The sequence below is a fragment of the Ornithodoros turicata genome, chromosome 5 (assembly GCF_037126465.1).
Source record: "Ornithodoros turicata isolate Travis chromosome 5, ASM3712646v1, whole genome shotgun sequence".
In the NCBI taxonomy this organism is placed as follows: Eukaryota; Metazoa; Arthropoda; class Arachnida; order Ixodida; family Argasidae; genus Ornithodoros; species Ornithodoros turicata.
Window position 1 is genome coordinate 4,203,580 of NC_088205.1, and position 20,771 is coordinate 4,224,350.

Below are 20,771 nucleotides of genomic sequence, written 5' to 3' on the forward strand. Positions count from 1 at the left end.
TTTTCACGTGTGAGAACAGCTCGCTTGCCGAATGCAAAATTCCTTTCGCGGGTTCGGAACATTGTCTTCTGTCAAACATAAATCGATCAAAAAATCGTCTCTTCTGTCAAACATAAATCGATCAAAAAATCGTCTCTTCTGTCAAACATAAATCGATCAAAAAATACTCTCTTTATGGCTGAGACCCGCATGGAACGAGGTAGCAGAAGCCATCTGAGATTCCTTATGGCCGAACTACACACACGTGACTGAATGCGCAACAATATACACGGGTTCATTAATGAATGACTGTTGACCAAAAGCCCCGAAGATGAAATTACCTACACTTTGCATATTGGTTAAAACATGCGGTTGTGTACTTTGCGTCTTTCAGCTCTGCGTGCGTTCCCACGTTGACGCCAAGTCATTGCCGTCTCGACATGTGCTTTGTCTCCTCTTTTACAGATGCCTCCAACTACCTAGCTCCTCGCATCCGCCGAACTCAGCCTACGATCAAAGTATCCGCCGGAGACCCCCTACGGCTGGCTTGCGTGGCCCAGGGGTACCCGACGCCGACGTACCGGTGGTACCGCAAGAATTCTGCCGTGAGCCTCCCCGTACTCGGAGGTGGGGGAACAAAGATACGAGTGTCTCGCGGCTTCCTGCAGTTCCAGTCGACCACGCGACAAGACGGCGGAACATACATTTGCACCGCAAACAACACGGTCGGCGAAGACCACGTGCAGTATGAAGTTGTTGTTAGCAGTAAGTATCACGCGAAACATTGATCTGAGATGAGGAAGAAAATTGCTGCATCGTTGAGAATTGTGCTAAACCAGCTTAAATGTCGAAGCTTTGTAGGGGTAATCGTTAGCAGTAAATTTTTGGCGAAACTTGTGTTCGAAATGCTCAAGTTGTTATTGAAAACCATAATGTTTTGTGAAATTGTTTTTTTTTATTGTTCCTGAGGAGATTAAGGCCTGTTCCGACATATAGCTGCGCGCTAATATAGCACTACAAAACAGCACACAAAAACAGCGCTCACTGTTATCGGACGGTTCACACTTGCAAAGCGGCGCAAGCGCTATAATTTAGTGGAAGTTATCGTTTCCGGTCTCTCCCAGCATGACGCCTCCAGAGTTCGACAGCGACGGAAAAATTCGATCAACTGACTGAACACCTTATCAAGAAGGACAATCAGAAAAATTATCAGACATTTGGGATGACACACTCGCCGGTTCCAATGCGGTCGCCATGCCGTGAAATGCGGAAGCAAAACAGCTCCACGACTTTCGCGACGTCACCACTGAAGGGCCTCCTCATTGGCCAACACGAATGTAGTGCTAATATTAGCGCTGAAAAAGTTGACTGAAGCTCAACTCCGGCAAGCACTAATTTTTAGCGTTATCGAGCACTACGAGGAGGAAAATATCGCCCTATTTTGTAGCGCTATATATCAAATCGCTATATGTCGGAACAGGCCTTTACACAATTTAAGCGTACCGCAAACACAGCCGTCGTGATGGCACTGTCATGCAGTGTCACGTGACCCTATAGAGCCACGGACGGACCTACACGATGGTTGGCCCCGTCAAGCTTTCGCTTTAATATGGTTGCTACGCAAGGCGCTACATTTCAAACTTCGCGCACCACTACTTGTAGTTCTAATACATGAAAGTAGCAATGTTGCATATCGCACACTAGTTGAGATGTGTGTTCGATGACTCCATTTTACTATAGATGTTCCTCACTCTTCTTGTCGGGAATTCTTCGTTAAAGTGCAGCTGTATTCCATACTAAAGCGTTATCACTCGATGGTACGTATGTATATTGGAATATCGAGATCAACTGCAGACTGCAGGCAGGAAGTCGTTAGCGTATACGCTCCAAATACTAACGAATTATCCTCTTTGGAGGAGATACGATATTTTTACTGTTGCACGTTTAGTTGACAACCCCCCTCCCCTTTATTTTTTATTTTTTTCTGTTTAGGGAATAGCAAGCCGGCGTGCTGCACGGCTGACATTTTCCCTTTTATTTTTTCCTTTTCATTTTTTTTCTCTGCCAATAAATCGTCCCCCACCCCCACCTTCTCCTTTCCTGAGCACTAATGTTGCGTTAGGAAAGGAAATTACGAGAGAAAAATGAAACTGTACCATTCATTATTTATATGAGTAGTGTGCTATTCACCACGCTACAGTTATTTAAAAGGAAATACACAGTAAAAAACTCCGAAGCACTTCTTCACGCTGATACTCCAGCATGATTGTCCAGTTCAGTTTCACTGGACTGGACAATTATGGAACGCTGTGACTGGGACAAGGAATGTTTTTTCTTCATTCTAACAACAAGGAGAACGGTCACAATGCTTATCTCACTAATTTAATCTAATCCAATCGAATCTCACAATGTAAGTGACAAAATCCAATATCTAACTAAGCGAAACAGCTCGCATAAAGAACTTGAAGCAAGTGAAGGAAAAGGCGCCCATGTCGTTCAGCGCCATCACTGTAAATAATGAATCTCTGACATTTCTCTCCTAACAGTGCCTTTAAAAGTGTCGGTGAGCCCAGCGAGGTTCCTCGCTCGAGAGGGACAATCGGTATCCTTCAACTGCTCCGTTCGAGGTTATCCCATCACTGCAACATCGTGGTACAAGAACCAACAAGCTCTCATATCCGGCAACCGCGTCAAGGTGCTCGCTCAGACTGTGCTACACATCAGCAGCGTTCAGCGGTCGGATAAGGGCATGTACCAGTGCGTCGCCTATGGACACGAAAGCTCGGCTCAAGGTGCAGCTCAGCTCACCTTAGAAGGTAAGACACACAATGGAACGCGTTCAATTGGGACTAGGTACGACGCCGTCAATTGGCGACAGCATAGACTGCCATTCATTTAAGTATTAGCCGAGGTGTGAACTCTTTTCTCCTTTTCTTTTCTACTTTTCATACTTTTTTTTTTGAATAGCAAGCCGACAACCGTCTCGCTGACCTTTCCTTTCTTTTTTCTTAATAAACATATCCCCCCTCAGAATGTTTGCTGGTGTGGCCTTCCCAGAAATTGAGATTTTTTTCTTATGCTGACATAGGGAAAATAAGGGGTCACATACAGACGAGAGCCCGGACGGTACAGCTCCCGTCAGCCTTCATTATAACACCGAAAAAAAAAAGGTCTCGTTTCCGAGCGTGATTACAGCAACCCTTGGGGCCATGAGGAAATCTTAGTTGAACAAAATCATTCTCTTAGTTTAACGCGATGATTTTGTTCATTTAACATTCCCACAGTGCCCCTAGAGTGGCTGTTATCGCTACCGGAAACAAGACCGAATTTTCTCCAATGTTATTATTAAGGTTGATGGGAGCTGTACAAGTGCTGACTATCGACCCTTGAGGCTAAAGAGCCCTTGACTGACAGGCACGCTTGGGCACCAATAAAACACTCTGTTATTATTATTATTATTAAAGTTTATTTGTACAGGCTTGACCCCGTTTCTTTTTCTTTTCTTTTTTTCGGACAGTAACCACCAGAGCAATGATTACTGTGGCGATTATTGTCTGGGAAAAAGCTGGGTCATAAGGTAATAATGTGAGTGGAGTAGATTTGCATCGTACGGTGTATCAGCCCAACGTGACGACAAGCTGCACTTGTTTTTACACCCGTAATCGCAAAAAAGAAAAAGAAAAGTGTTTTCATGGAAAGACCCACTTTAATTCCGCAAGCTGAAGGAAAATGTACGAGCGTCACTATAAAGGTGTTATGTCAAAATAAACCACATCTTACTCCAGCGTCAATCGTTAAAAGTGTAAAGTCAGGTGTTGAAAATGGTGTTTCAGTTGGGGACATTTGAACAACATAAAAGGTATCAGTTAATGAGAGTAGGCACTTTTTATGTGTGTGTGTGGGGGGGCTTCAGTGTGACAGAATTAACAATTTCAACAAAGCCGAAACTCATGTGCACTCAACTGCAAAAGAGTTCTCTCTTTTGCAGTTGAGTGCGTACCTGTGCACTGACAGTGCGTAAAACTTTTTAAAGACTAACACACACATGTGTGCCACAACAAACTTACAATTAAGCGTCAAGCACCACTTCTTTGAACTGGTGTTTTGAATGGAATACACCCGTGAAAAAGAGTGTTCGATGTATATTGCACCGTTTGCAACAGGTTTTTGTTTTAAAGTGGTATACTCTGTTGTGAATGGTGTTTTAGAAAACACTTCTTTAAACGTGTGCAATTTACACGAAACAGGTGTTACAGCTGTTTACACCTAAAACAAGTAAAAAATAGCTGCATAATTTGAATCAAAGGTATTGCTACCGCTGGATACTTTTTTTTTGTTTGATTTTTGTATTTCCAAATGTTTCCACGTGCACTAGGCTAAAATGACAGCGTTTTGTTTCAGCTGCAGTCATTGCTGCGAGTCAGGTAAAAGCTTATTACAAGAATCGAACGTAGTAGAAGAATGCAGCCGCTTCACGACTACATTGTGCAACACTGTGCAACCGAAGAAAGCAGCTAAATTGTTTATTCAACAACGGCAACTTACGTTACATGTTTGTTACGACATGTGCAACGAACGACTTGTATTTTCGTGCCATTGATGGTGGTAGATGCCTCATCTATTCATCGCATTTCATTGGACGAAAGCGTGTACGATAATATGCCGTACGAATGTCTGCTCGGTGTGAGTTCACAAGGAAACACCACGCCAAAAAAAAAAAAAAAAACGCCACACCGACACGGGACATTTCATTAATATCATACATATTCAGTCCGTAGAAAGCATGTCTACAACAAGGTGCACACCACCGCATTCAGCAATGCGTTGTGCGTGCATACCAGTTCCGTGTTGCAGACACGCAATGTAAATTATTACTGGGTATTATGCACTCGAGCTGCTTCAGAGTTGCTTGTTAACGAGCCTGCGGCTTCATCTTGTTGAGAACCACGGAACATAAATAGACGAAACGGGTGTGTAGAGGACGCTTGAAATCGATGAGGCCTGGCAACGCTGGGTTGTTCATGTACGCCTCTTTGCCTAGTTTTCTTGCCTACTGCCTCGCTTGCCTCGCTTTAGCGCGTGTGGGGGTAATTAGAGGCGTATAGGCAACGCGAGGCATAACGTAGTTAGATTCAAGGTTTTGTCCAGACATGAAATGCTCAATAACGAAGTTGAACTAAGCGTGGAAGTGGAAATATTAGGGAAGAAGTTCCAGAAGACAGAGACGTGAGCTTTTGCGGGTTGGCGCAGTGATTTCGTGTGTTCCTTCGATTGTTTCCGAAACCGAAACATTCGTTAGCCGAGCTACGTGCTCTGTGAGACCATACGGTAAAGAGTTGCGAAATGGGGTGACCCATCCCATTCCAACTCCAAAGGTATTGCCAATTCCCACTCCTGGAATGGCTTGGCAACCCCCCCATTCTATTCCTTTAATTTCATTATAACACAAAAGTGACCGGTAACCGTACTGACTAGCCCAGCTCGAAACGCTACCTAGATAACGAAATAGACGGTAAAGTAACCGCGCAAACCACCGTCATCGTCATTATCATCATTTGCACTGAAATCTCAGCCCGCGGCATCCCGTGTATACAGCGCCACCTGGATAGAGAAAGCCTTCTTAATGTCTCCTCTCACTGTTTCCCCACGTGGACGTGGTGGTGGTGGTGATGAAGAAAGGGCTTGCCATTGTCGGCCTCACGTATGTGGGCAACGTCACGACTGACGCCCTGGGGAAATGTGCGTCCTGGGCCGACTTCTAGGGGAACTGTGCCGACATATGTCTGAAAGCGTCTGAGGAAAACCCAGGAAAAACCCCAGACAGCACAGCCGGCACCGGGATTCGAACCCGGGTACCTCCCAGTCTCGACGTGACATGGCTAGCACCACTGAGCCACGGGAGCTGGTCCCCACGTGGACATGTACAGTCGCCATGTCGTCTGCTTCAGCCAATCATCGCAGACAATTTTAAGCACAGGCTCTCCATTGCTTAAACGACGTTATTAGTCATTAAGAATCCGCCAATCACGATGCGCTTTCGGCGGTTGTAGTAGCTCTGAAGAAGAGCCGCCATCACCCGCATGAGAAGTCACTGGTAGCCATGGAGAGCCTATGCTTGAAATTGTCTGCGATGATTGGCTGAGACAGTGAGAGGAGACATTAAGAAGGCTTTCTCTATCCAGATGACGCTGTATGTGCGGGATGCCGTGGGCCGAGATTTCAGAACAAATGATGATGATGACGATGACGGTGGTTTGCGCGGTTATTTTACAGTCTAATTTTTTTTTCTCATTTATATTAGAACAATGCACGTCTGACATCATACAAACTTATCATATAGTATCATGCGTCAAGCGAAGCTACCTTTAAACTGGTATGCGGAGAAACAACTTATGTTAGTCAATCAGTTCAGAACAACACGACTATAACTGCTGCAGAGGCTTCTAACTGCTCCATAAAATTAGTGTTTTCCCCATGCCTTACTGTGAAGAAACGAAATTTCAAGCACTTCCAGCGCGTGCCCTGCCTACGGTGCAGGCGCCTCCTCTTTTTCCTCATAGATCAATGCATATGCAGCGCAACCTTCTTCTTATTTTGTTGATGAACACTGAACAGAAACAACAAATGCGTAATGATGATGTAGTGGGACGTTTCGAGAGAAGTACGAGGTAGAAGAGGTATATTTTCAGGCATCTCTATTATGCAATTTTCATATACGTTTTCATATTCGGTTTCAGAACAGGCGTACTGTTTTTATTGATGACAACAAACGTGTTTTCTCAGACAAACAACGCTATTTTTGTATTTATAAAGTGCACCAGCTTGACACCAACTGAGAAAACAAAATTAAAGGTTGCACGCTTCGATGCCGGCACATAAACAAAATGCAGTCCTAGGTCCTCGTTGAAGTTCATGTGCTGTGCATGATTCCCGTATTGGTGTCGAAGCGTCCAGCTTTTGATTTGGCTTTCTCGAGTTACGTCAAGTCTGTGTATTTGATCAATACAAGAACTTGCCTGGTGGTTTTTAGTCTTAGTCTTTGAGTCTCGACGAACATCACTGAAGAATGCATTCACTAAAGCGATTTAATGACAATTATTTACGCTCTTCGCACCGTCGTACAGGGAATAGAATGATGACAGTTGAAGAAAAGGGATCCTCACTGGGATTCGAACCCACACCCTTTTATTGCCGCTTAGAAACGCTGCCAATTCTACGTTTCATTGCCTCATCCTCTAGGTACGTGTGCAACATATGCACAAGTGTGCAACTGGGCGTTGTGAGTCTTGTGTTGTGTTTATCGTTCTATGTTTAGTTGCCTCCTTCGGTTCTACCTACTCCATATAGGCAGAAATTTGGTAGCTGCGCGGTCATCATCTTCACGGCATGCACTTAGTCGTGAAGGATACGTTTAATAAAGTGTCGAAAAAAGAAAAAAAAAAGAATACTATAGTCGTGTTCAACTTGAGAAGGAAACAAACCTACTCCGTCAGATCTCAAAATATTTCTGCACCTCAGATAGGATGGCTGGACGCAGAGAGGTCACGCTCTCTCTCTGCGCCAGATAATGCAATCCATCATACTCACTCAGGCTCCGTATTGGCTGTTAAGACTGGCCGCATGACACTACGCTGCAGAAGAAAGTGCGCATCCCCCCTACCCCCTTACTGATGGCTCATGGTGGCGCTGCAGTATTTCTCCAGGCGAGCTATTGCGCCTCCTTACCTCCAACGGCGTATGTAGTTGACGGACTAATTTCTTGAGTGGTAATTTCTTTTCCTTCTTAAGTTGCACACGACTACAGTCGTGACGTCGTTTCGTGTCCCAGAAGACCAATTTGCTTTCTTCTACCAACCCATCAAACAGAGCATGAACATCAACATGAACGCACCGCCACCTATGCGCTGAGCCCTGTCTTGCTCACATTTCGTAAAAAATATAAATCCTCCCGCAAACAGCTTTTTTTTTTCTCTCTCACTCTGTTTACCGAGCCTCTTTTCCAAAGAAGTCCACACATACAACGCACACACAAAATGTCATCCACATCCTTCTGGCGCTTTTACTGCCTCAAGTCACAACCATTGCCGTCATATGTTTACTAGCTCAAGGCGCAGTTGAGACTTCCCAGGGACGGCTCCGCTCTGAAAGCGAATTTAATCTTGAACTGAATCCAGCCATCCGCGTATTTCAGAAGAACCTCAATCTGAAACGTAGATCTTATTTCCTGCGCATTAAAGCCCACGCGGGAAAACCTCCGGGCGTCGGATTTTCTTGGCATTGTGTAATAAACTAACTTTAAGGCTCAACAATGCAGCTTCGGTTTCATTCAGAAACGTTCTTGTCAGGAGCTTGTCGCATCCGAGAAAGCCTTTCGTTTGGCAGCGAAGATATGGCAGAAAGTGTCATTGGGAATATTCTCCGTTCTTCTTCTGGGAAGGTTTACCGCTTCATGCTGTCCATGTGTGTTGTGGTTAGTTCTAGCACCACCTTTCTTTTTTTTTTTTCATGTAAGAAGTAATATTGTGTTCGTAGAGGTGTAGTGTAAGGTCGAAGTGTCTGCAGATAAATAACTGACTGCAGATAAATAACTCTCTCTGTTTAATTTTTTTGCGACATACATGATGTTAATTCTGTTAATGACTTTGACTGGTAAGTTGCAAGCACTGGTTGACAGTTCTGAGTCAATTGAATAACCTCCCGCATGATCCTGATGTTTTTTTTCTTCCTTCAATAAATAAATAAATAAATTAATTAACGAACCTCTCGCATACGACGTTCACGGCCGTTGCTTGTTGCTCGAGCGTGTTTGAGAGCATTGGAATGAAATTAGAGAAGGAGCCCTGGACGTCGATGGGGTGGTCTGCAGATTTCCCGGCTCTACGTTCTTGGGCTCGCTGTACACCGTACGTTGCATGAAATTTCTTACAAGGGTAGTTCTTCTTCCCTAAGCTAATTGAAATAAATGCCTTTCACTCCAAACAACTGTCCTATAAGACTCTTCGTTCGAAATCGTTGTATTTCTGAAGTTATCTGCGTTTTGCCGTGAGCTCTTGTAGCCCGGGCAGATCCACAGGGACGAGAAAACTCTCCTCCGCTCGCTTGACGTTACATGACGTTCACTCTGGGGTGGTCACGTCGGAGCGAAGATGACGGCCAACAGCAGGCCGTTTGTTTTCGTTGCTTTTGCTTTTCTTTTGTCTTTTCCTTTTTTTTTTTTTTGTAGCTGGTGAAGTGAAATTGGCTACACGGAGGCTTTCACCCGACATAACTAAAAAATAACCGAAATAACCAGGTGAAGCTTGAGTGTATTCGTCTTCTCATTATTGCTTCTTCTTCCTCTTCATCTAACTGGATAGTGTCTGGAGCTATGTGGTCCCCCTGGTGGTGGGCACACGCAGCTCCATTTCTTTTAAGCTTCAGCGTAGTGTGAAGACGTGTCTCGAACGTGCGACGCTCTGCCATGAGCGTCACTTAATGCGTCACTTATTGCTTGTGTCCATCTGTACTAGGTTGAACTTTTGACGTTCTTCCGTAGATAACGGAATGTGAGAGGTGGGAGGCAAAATCCACATGTACACATACATAATCGAGCTTTTGAACGAGCCCGTATTTTGAGATGTCCACCACCAATTTTTTTTTTTTTATACGCATGAACCGGAGCCAAAACCAAACGCATCAATCGCTTAGGAACGGCACAAGCTTCGGCCTCGATGGTGGTGGTGGTGGTGATGTTGAAAGGGCTTGCCGTTGTCGGCCTCACGTATGTGGGCAACGTCACGACTGACGCCCTGGGGAAATGTGCGTCCTGGGCCGACTTCAAGGGGAACTGTGCCGACATATGTCTGAAAGCGTCTGAGGAAAACCCAGGAAAAACCCCAGACAGCACAGCCGGCACCGGGATTCGAACCCGGTGCCTCGATGACTTCACAATGATGGGTTTCATCAGATCAGCGCCTACGCCAATCAGCTGCATTACTTCAAAGCACGCGGCCTTGCGACATTTGGGGGGGGGATATGTTTATTGGTAAAAAAAAAGTAAGGGAGGAAAAGGCCGTAGGCCGACTTGCTATTCCAAAAAAGAAGAAAAGGAAGAAGGAAAGAAGAAAAAAAAAACACACGCAAAAAAAAAAATCGCCAATCGCCCTGTGTGGCTGGTGGCCACTGTTCCTAGTGATGGAAGAAGAAGAAGAAGAAAAAGTGGGCCTTACAGGCTGGACGAGAGGCCGATGGCACGAAGAAAGCTCAAGAGGGTAGTCGTAACCGCCCCCTGGTTGTGCAAAGCGGGGTGGCCAAAGAGACGTTAGGGTAGCCATGTTGTCGCAACTGGTGTTGAAGGATGAGTCTTTGTGAGAGGCACCGGTTGCAGGATAATAAGTAGTGCTCAATGTCGGCTCCCGCGCAACAACTTGTGCAATTGGGGGAGTTCGTCTGACGCATTATATATACAGGAGTGAGGGTGTGCGTGCGGCATTCATTTGAAGACTTGGGATGCCCTATTTTTGCCTGCCGCATTCGCGACGCGCTCTGCTTTTGGCTCATTTATATCGCAAATTTTGTGGTGGATATCTCCCATTACGCGTATAGTACGAACATGAACGTTCGCTATGCGCAGGAAAAAAAAAATTGATATTAATTTCGCCCCTTCTTACAGAGAACCCTCCGGAATTCCTCGAAACCTTCCCCGACCAACTTCTCAAGCCAGGAGTATCCGTCTCTTTGAAGTGTTCAGTGACTGGCAACCCTCTACCACAGATTTCGTGGCTGCGCTACGGCCGCCACTTGACCGACCGATCGGGCGTACGCATCGGTGATTTCGTGGACGTCTCGGGTGTTGTCACCAGCTTTGTCAACATCAGCGCCTTGACAACGGAACACGGTGGTTCGTACATGTGCCGCGCGGAGAACGAGTTGGCTGCCGTGGGGCACACAGCACGCCTGTCTGTGTACGGACCACCCTTTGTGCATCGAATGGACAACGCGACTTACGTTAGTGGTGATGATGTGCGAATTCAGTGTGCAGCCTCTGGATATCCAATCACTAGTGTTTCGTGGAAGAAAGGTGAAGTATGCATCCTCCTCACTCGGGTGACTGCAGTGAGACTTTAAAAAAAGCGTTAGGGGGAGTTAATAGGATGTAATTAATTAATTTATTTATTACTTATTTATTGATTTATACTCCAAGTTGCCGGAGTACGGCCCAATTGTACGACCAGCTCCAGTGTATTAATAGTACTGCCTGAGACATAAAAGAGATGGAAAGGGTATTTGCTCGGTAAGGTACGCCATTACAAATTACGCCATGTCCTGTATCGCACAACAACTAAAAGAGAAAGCGGATTGGATGCCTTGTGGATGGTGGAGAGATATGGGCAAATTCTTATCTTGAGAAGCGAAATTTGTTGAACGTATTAAACGCCATGTGCTATCTCTGAAAGCACCCTAGTTTGGTAAACCCCTACGGTCAAGAACACAAACAAAAAAATTCCTGACGGTTTTGGGAATAGAGTAGATAATAGGGAGCTTGAGCAAGTCGTTTCTGCCCTGAAAAAAAGCGACCAATTGTGCCGATTCGAAAAGATCGGAGGAAGCGAACACAACGTGCTTTCAGTCTGCGCCGGCGAGTCGATCACGCGTCAATTAGTCACGGGTATGTAATAGGGCAGTCTGGCTTTGAAAGGTATTACATTACCAATGTGGTAAGCCTCCCTCCATAGTTAGACTACGAGGATCAAAACAGAAAGACAAGAGACGCGGTACTTTGCGTAGCTCTAATGCGCCTTGCATAATCGTAGAAGCTAGTCCACCTGGAGTACATATTCAGGCGCCACAACTGGACGCTAAAACGTGTGCTCCATCAAACACGTCGTTTCATCCAACAAATTCCCGTAAAAGATATACATCGTTCACAACAGTAAACATCTTCTGGGCAGTTCCACCACGAGTTCCAATAGCGCTCCGCTTGTACAAATGGCCGCCAATTTACTTGGGGATGTCGATCGGTCGTAGCCACGGAATAAAACGAAACGACTCAGAATGAGTGGGTCATTCGGGAAACCGCGCTCCTTACGACTAGCGCGTCGACTCCTGATGCGCATGCGCGACGCTCGGATCGTTTCGTTCTTGCGAAAGCGACTCCCTATTGGTCCCATATTGGCAGCCCATATTGGACCAATATTGGTAATCTTGGCAGCCCATATGGGTCCAATATCGGACCAATATTGGCGTGCTGCTTGGGAAAAAGTCTCTAACGTCCTCTAGAGCCGGTCCAATCTTGGAAGACGGATAACGTCGGTATCCATTCGCCAATTAATTGGAATACAAAAGTTATCAGTTTTATATGCCATATAAAACGAGCGAGTGCCAACGACACACTTGGCACCTTGAGATTTGGGCAATAAGGACTCACGAACTCCAATCAATTCATGGCTCATATAGAGTCGTCCTTTTTAAAATATCGGGAGGGACATGTTAAGAAAGCAATTTCTTCAAATTTGTGAACAGATAATGAAGGCCTGCGACCGTCATCACGACTTCTTGCCAGTGAGAATGGCTCGCTACACATCGTCCACGTGACCCAGGGCGACCAGGGCTGGTACGAATGCGCCGTCAGCAACAAGAGGGGCAACACGGCTGTGGGCTCCATGTTCCTCAGGGTCATCGGTAAGGCACGCTTACATCATACCTTTGCCCCACTGCCGCTCTGTTGTGCTATAAAAAAACGCATGCCACACTGGAAAAGAGTTTAACCAGACGAGAAGAAAAAAAAAGAGAAAAAAAAAAGGAACGATAGACTATGCGTGTATTCAGCGCGAGCGCTCAACGTCGTGTCTTCACGTACACTGCTAACCTCGAGGAATATCCTGCGACACAGCCACAAGATATTCCGTAGCAGACGACAGGAAAACAGGCTGACGGTGTCGTCTGCTAAGTGTCGTCTGCTGAATGAATGCGTAGTACGCCACTCCCAGTATTCTGCACCGTTTGAATCCTCAACACAACACGGGACGGAACATTCGGCTCTGTGAGCAGTGTTTTCGCTTTTTCTTCCGCTAGAATGTTCTGTGAGGATGTCGCTCGTGTGAATACAGAGTATGTAGCGTACAAAGTGAACGGACAAGCTGTATTCATGGAATGCGTGTTTATGAGTAAGAGGGCGAACGGGGGGATGTATGGAAAAGTTGAGTGGACTAGCGCCATGACTGAGCGGGTTTTGGCGGCCCGCTCGTTGGTGGGAGCCAAGGTCGTTCTCTGAAGTCGGCCCAGGACGCATAATAATCCCGTGTCTCCGAACCCTTGCTCTGTCCTCTCTCCATCTGTCCACATCTGTGCGCCGCTCATAGTCGCCGCCGCCGCTTCGCGGTGCTAACACGGAATCAATCAATAAATAAATAAAGAAGGAAAAATGTGGGATAAAGAAGGAAAAATGGCGAACGGATAATCACTCATGACACCCGCGTTGGTAAACCGCTTTTCCCTGAAAAGGGTACTCTGCCCCACACAATCAATAACTCAGGCAAAGCTACCTTCCAGGCCTCACACTTGCAAACCTTTTACATTCTACATCCCTTCGTACTGAGTCGTGTTATGTTGGCAACGGCATAAGATCCATCCCGTAATCCAATCAGCCGTTAAATATCTGAAGACACGACTCTGAGTTTACCCTATGAATTTCGTTCCACGTACAAAGCGAGCGTAAAATACAAGCGAGCCGGTGTAACGGTGTTGAGGGCAGCATTTCCTTCAGTTTGAGGAGGTGACCGCAGACAAGAGGACGTGACTCATTCGTTTTGCCAGACAACCATCTACTTTTGAGTCGCACACATCGTTTACAGAATCGAGCAAGCGCCGCCACCACTCACCGAATCAAAGCAAGTGCTTTTATCCCAATCACATAAGCACGGACCACTTGTAGTACCTCTGTCACCATGAACGCAGTACCAATAGAAGGGTCTGTTGATCAGTCAACAGCCCTAGAACTAACAACTAAAGTGGTCGAAACACAGAATTTTCTGGCCCCACTTGGGTTCAAGCTCATCAGCGCTGTGTAAACGCGACTGTCCCCTTTGGATACAAAGGGAACACAACGTCCGAGGCAAACAGAACAGTGGGCTTCCTGCCAGAATGGTACTTGATTGACTGCAAGTCGCGTCATCGATCAAAGGAGTAGCGTTTAGGAGGTTGAGTGCGGTGACCGACCAAGTTCGCTCGGCAAAGAACATTCAATCTTCTGACGATGCGACCCATTAAAACATGGACGACTTCCTCTCTTTCTCTCTCTCTCTTTCTCTTTCACTCTCTTTCGCTCCTAGTGCTTCGGACGACTGGATGCAAATAGACGCCGCTCCAACTCAGCTCTGTGTCATGCAGATAGGGTTTACTCGCACCCCCAACGCGGGTGAACGGATGCAGCCCTCGGGCTCTTGCTCTCGCTCGTGATGTATTCTGGTTGAAGGGTCATTCTTAGGCTCTTTACATGTAAGCACGATATTTGTTAACTATAGCGGAGAAGGAGTTGCCTCGGCATGAAGGATTACAATTTTGCGCAGCTAAGTGACATTTAAATATCGAGAAGAATGGAAATGTTTCATATGTGACATGTGATGAGTTCATACATGTCGAAAGGTATTATGAGACTATTCCATGTGTCGCCGTTTGGTTCTAGTTCTCTAACTGTAACGACACTGGTGTGAATATACATACAGGGTGCTTGCTCTAACGTGTCCAGAAATTTTATTTACTGCGAGCGATAAAAGAAAAACGAGCGCTACTTTTCAGCTAGTTGACTAAGAAACAGCTACTACTAGTGAAGCAGTACCTGTTTCTTACTCAAGTAGCCGAAAAGTACCACTTGCTTTTCTTTTATCGCTCGCTTTATATATAATTTCTGGACACGTTAGAGCAAACACCCTGTATATAGATAGCAGAAAAGAGTTATCAATCTTAGCCTGACAGAAGTAGTTATTAAACATACTGTGAAAAGAGTGAAGTTAGTTGTATTGTCTCTGTATTGAGTTACGAATTCGGATACGGAGTTACTCGAGTCGCCAGAATTAAGAATAGTCTTTCGCCTTTTTTAGCTTTCTTCCTTATGGTCGCGTGCAAGGAGAGGACACAGTTAGTTCTTGTACAATAGTAAATTCTGCTGCATGTGCGGATATCATGCTTGGAATCTTACGCTGAGTTAACCAGAAGAATGGTGGAGCAGAGGGCAGTAAGTCAGTTCTCAAGCTCGTGCACAACGCCTTGAGGATGCAGCGTCCAACAGAGGAACATGTATTAGAAGGTTAATGTCTTAATAGTTTCGCTTATTCCCCTTTCGGATCGATCGTCCCATATCTCCTTTCCTAAAATAGGGGAATTCCGGACATCAGGTGTCCCCTTCCGGCGTGGGAACGACGGGTAACAATAACGTCCTCATCGTAAAGTCGCTGTGTAGGCGACTACGAAACCTTTGCTTCGGCAAAACATTGTGAATGCAACAGTAACAACCAGTCTAAAAGGGATGCAGCAATGATGATGGAAATATGACTCATTACATCATGCACGCATTGTACTGCGACCAGAGTGTTGACGAATGGGCAGCGACGTTTCTACTTGTCGTAGTTGGCGAGATACAAACCCCTGAACAAACTTCGGCGTCGATATCGACGGGCGAGAGCATCGGCCATTCCCATTGGTTCTCCTTAGCACGTGACCCCTCCCACTGGCGCAGACGCCTGCCGTGATATCGTAGTGGGACTGGTTTCGGTATTCGCGGTGCCGATTTTTCTATTCCCCAGTTGCTGTTGAATTAGGGATGGAGGTTTACATCGAGGCAAGTAACTGTCCGATAAATTCATCTGTACATAGTCTTGGACGAAGTGTCACAACCCGTTTGAGATACCGCTGTCTTCCTTTCACGCCTATATGCAATACGGTGACATTCAAGTGAACTTGCGTGTGCCAGTGTCGTGGCGCAAATTAATCACCACCATTTCTTGAATTTTACTTTTTTGTTTGGCCACATTTTCTCCACGCTCAACCTATTACTGCTAATAAGAAGGGTCGTTAATTCAGCCGTAGCCAGCGGAAAGATAATCCACCAGGACGTTGAAGAAACCAGGAGGAAGTTCTCACTACCAGGAACATTCCCTGCGCAAAACAGGAAACCGACATACACTACTGTTTACCCAGTCTGCATAAACAATATTCACCAACCAACTAGACCTATATATTTATTTCCCGTGTCCCACTGTCTAACTAAAAGCTACCGTTCTATCTGAATGATTAACAATGCGCACTTGGAACGCGAGCTTCCAATAACATTATTCTAGCGAGGCGTTTGTTCCTCCGCTTCAGCCCCTCGGCTGCCTTTAGAGTAGGTGCTGTTGGCTTTTGTAATTCCATTAGTGATAAATGAGCGTGACCCTTATTGCTGAGGACAGCGACTACCATTCCTTTCCCTTCGTTATGTCGACTCGGATTCGCCAGAGCGAAGAACTACAATACTCCTCTCATGTACAATACTTCGTTAGCCAGTAAGTCTAACTCGGTTTCCGATACGTGTCGCCTATGTTTTTTGTTTGGCCCTGGTGGACGTTTTCTGTATTGCTCCCTTTCCCATTTTTCGCCCTCTCGAGCTTTTTTTTTTTTTCCTGAGACATCTTTACCTCTTTACCGTTCTTTTTCCCGCGAGGCTGCTTCCTACGAGCGATATCGATTTGTGCAAATTTCATTTACTTCGGGGAAAATAATATTACTTATTGATGAATACAAATATGCTGTGTCGGCTAGGCATAACTGGGTTGGGCTCTTTTTCTTTTTTCTTTCTTTCTTGTCGTTCTTCTTATGCGAGGCTGTTGAGTGAACTGACGGATGAACGTTTGAGGAAACGAAAGAAAATTACATAAGATAGTTGGAGGAGAGTGGCAAAATCTGCGATAATTTTCTTTACCTTTGCTTTGTGTGTGTGTGTGTGTGTTATAGGACACCTCTGAGAGCAACCGGAACAGCGGGTGGTACAAGCTGCATTCTACTTAGAACGATTATTGATTCTCTAAAAAGCATGCCTCGCTCCTTTTAAGAGTCTGTAAAAGGTCAAAACAATGTATAGTGTGCCATGGTAAACACTCTCGTTTGACGTCGGTTAACTTGATTCTTGCTCTAGCAGGTATTAGCTGACGGAACCCTCGAGCTCTGAAGTCATTGTTGACCTGATGAGCACCTCTGACGCTTTTGTTGAGAGAGATAAGGTTGACGTTGGAGTACTTGCGCTGGCCCTCGTTTAGTGCTCTGATTACCATTTCTGTTTTGCTCCTTACTCTGCTGCTCGCACCGAAGATGTTGCTGCGCTGACTCTGACCACGGACACAATTAATACTATGGCTACGTGTATAATAGAGGGATCAGCAATACTTCGGTTCAGACATGCAATCTTGGGTAAAGAAGACATGCTGGATGATTGTTGACGTACGTTCGCCTGAAACTGTTAAGAGTTTAAGTTCAGAACTACTTTCTTCACAATATAAGTGCAGTAGCATTTCCGTTGTCATACTTCAAAAGAAGCACTTTCTTGTATCCTTGGACGACCAACCGCTGTAGGCCGTAGATTTAAACGCATAGATGAGTTTGATTGCTTACAGATGATGCGATATGTAATCGAAACTGCGCGGTACGTTATGTATTACCCGAAACGCTTTTGCGAAGCCCTTATCCCTGTAACAAACACCTCCCACAAGTCAACCAGTCTTTGCACCTGTGTTCTCTGCGACACTACAGCTTTCAATCTGTCTCCTCAAAGTGAGGTTGACTCTGCCCTTCCTCGTTGCTGTGTGGCTGGTCCCAAACGTGACCAGGAACAAATGGTATTATTGTATATCCACAGTGCGCTTTACACGTGATGTCTGGAAGATGCGAATCAACCTCGAAGCTTTGTAGTAGGTTCATCTGACGGGCAGAAATCGACGGTATTTCTCCACCTAGCAAATCATCAACGTCTAAAGCGATAGCTGGATAGATCCTTAGAGACAAGCCTCTCTCGTGTGGACTCCCGAGCCTTCGACATCACGAAACTGTTAGGTCCTCCGTCATCCGACAAGGCGCTAAGGGCACTTGAAGAATTTTTGCATGCAACCGGGGTTATGGACATCCTATGACACGCTGAATGTGTGATGTGTCTTGTGTGTGCCCTCGGCGATTCCGACATTTTACTCTCACTCGGGCGCAGCTCTTGAACTTTTTTATTTATTTATTTTATTTATTTATACTTCTAGCGTCTTAGACGCCAAAGAAGGAGTGGGATTACATACACACGGAGAAACATCTTGCTCCGTAGCAGCCGCGGATATACAGAAAATTTAGATGAACCTCGAACACATGTATATACCATATATCAAAAACCATCTACACACGCATACAACCTTCACATAAGATTACAACAAACGTAGCAGCACACTCTACCTATAAATTTGCGATCGCCAGCATAAAACTCGACAAGGTGTCACACCGTACCATTTCCTCCGTCAGTCCGTTCCATGCCTGAATGGACAGCGGAAAGAAAGAGTACATAAGGCAGTTAGTCCTAGAAAATAATTGTTTAATGGATTTGCTATGTTTCGTTCGGTGGCTACCAGTTGTGTTAAATGTAATATAATCAGAAGGCCTAATACAGGTATGGTTATTTATTATGAGCCATAGTAGCTTAAGTCGCTGAATTCGAGTCCTTTGATACAATGGTGTCAGTCCCGCGAGGTGGAGTAATTGCGAGGGGGAGTCATAACGCGAATATCTGCCATAAATAAATCTAACAGCTCTTCTTTGGATCATTTCAAGCATATGTATTTTATTCTGCTGCTCAGGGAACCATACCACCGAAGCGTAGTCCATAACTGATCGTACTAGTGCTTTGTACGCAATTAGCCGCGTGTGAGAATCTGCGTCTTTTAAGGTCCTACGTAAATAATTGAGGCGGGTACCGGCCTTCCGAACAGTCTCTGTTATATGACTATTCCAGTTCAAGCTGTCTACTACTTTTGAACTACATGTCGAACTCCATTATCATCTCTGTTCTTCTCTGGACATCATCCCTTTGTGTTTTCATCATCTCATCATCTGTTTGAACATTCTGTATTAAGTGTACTGGGGTAGCCAGTTTGACTTCGTCCAAACTCACATCCCCACTATTTTCTTTATTCACATCACATCACATCACATCACAGCTGGATAAATCCGACGACCGCATAGGTCAGTCCCTATAGCTTTGTAGGTCCACGCGACAGTGATCACGTGACAAAAAATTAACCACCAACGATAGTCGAGGAAAGCTATCGTATATAGACGTGTAGGGTACAACAACAACAACAGCAACAACAATTATATTATGACGATGAAGTGGGGAGGTTTTCCACTCTATAGGAGTGGAACGCTACCTCATAGCTAGGGGTCTAATATGTTGGGTATACAAAGTCCAAAGATGCGGCCAAGTTTTCGAAACTCAAGGCTCATCCCCGCGTGTAATGATAATAATAATATTATATAAAGGACCAGGCAATCAAGTGGGACACTAACTAACAATAATAATAATAATAATAATAATAATAATAATAATAATAATAATAATAATAATAATAATAATAATAATAATAATAATAATAATAATAATAATTGTACCGTGATGTGCACATAAGGTTTGTCTGCCTATAGCATGGCGACTAGGACTGCGGATAATTTGGACCACCTGGGCTTCTTTTGACGCGCACCGAAAATCTCGGACAGACGGTGCTGCAAGCAATGTTTACCTACAAACCACAGCTATACCACAGACAAGTCGGCGCCTACGCTAATCCACGCACAAGAATACGCGTGCCAGCGGTACGCTGTTCGAACATGCACGAGTCATATATCATGCGAAGCGGCTTAATAGGTACGGTGCCTTTGATGGGAAGTGGTAGGAAATTAATCCTGCCGCGGTCCCATTACATTGTCCAGCGTCTCGCTCCATCACCGACAGGCATGCCATGAATAAATGATTCCCCACGCGTGGTCCTCGTCGGCCGCCCCTCTGCTCGCGCTCCCTTGCTTAGCTCTGCTGCCATCGCAACAAAAGAGGCATGCTTCGTAGCGGCCTCGCTATTACGGTGGAACACGTCGTGTCACGGCTTCTACATCACGTTAGAGTTGGAGACCACGTATTGCGGTTTCTACTGATCCGCTGATTACACAAAGTAAGCGGTGATGATGATGATGATGATTGGGAGTTTTGTGGCGCAGCGACAACTAGGATCATAATGCGCCAAAACTCTGATGTTATTTAAAACAAATTTAACTTAAAAATAGAGTGATTTGTTTAAAATCCAAAGGAATCGAAAGGTGTTGGTTCGATAGGTGTGTAAATCACCATATAAAATGAGATAACTAAGATATTACAATTCATTCACGATGCCTATATCTCTTAAAAATAGGAAAACGTCCTCGAAAGGGATGACAGCCTCATCCCCTAGTAATAATGCGGGGTGAAGGGGGATACAGTACTTGTAGAAGATATGAAAATGACGTTGGCGATGTGTCATAAAAGAAGGGCAACTAACACAAAGTAAGCGGGAAAGGCGGTTTTGGTCTCATGTGGGACCGGGACCCTAACGGTCCATAAATTTAATGAAACTTTAAACGGAAGACATTCCATGTACTAGCGTGGATAGACGACTGTGTGTGGGAAGGAGTTAAACAGCGAACACGAGTACATTTATATTCAATAAGCGTGCGTGAGGCTACTTTTAATGGGAAAGTCACGATAGTTGATCAGCTGGAGACAGTTG

General features: G+C 45.2%; 1 protein-coding gene across 1 annotated transcript in view; it reads left to right on the forward strand.

Moving 5' to 3' along the window:
* The window catches only part of LOC135393811 (cell adhesion molecule Dscam2-like), a 306,350-nt gene that overhangs the window by 246,861 nt on the left and 38,718 nt on the right, over positions 1-20,771 (forward strand). Inside the window, exons 5-8 of the mRNA XM_064624091.1 lie at positions 445-744; positions 2,526-2,795; positions 10,631-11,038; positions 12,481-12,639. Coding sequence (XP_064480161.1) covers positions 445-744; positions 2,526-2,795; positions 10,631-11,038; positions 12,481-12,639 — 1,137 coding nt within the window. The remainder of the gene's footprint in view (positions 1-444; positions 745-2,525; positions 2,796-10,630; positions 11,039-12,480; positions 12,640-20,771) is intronic.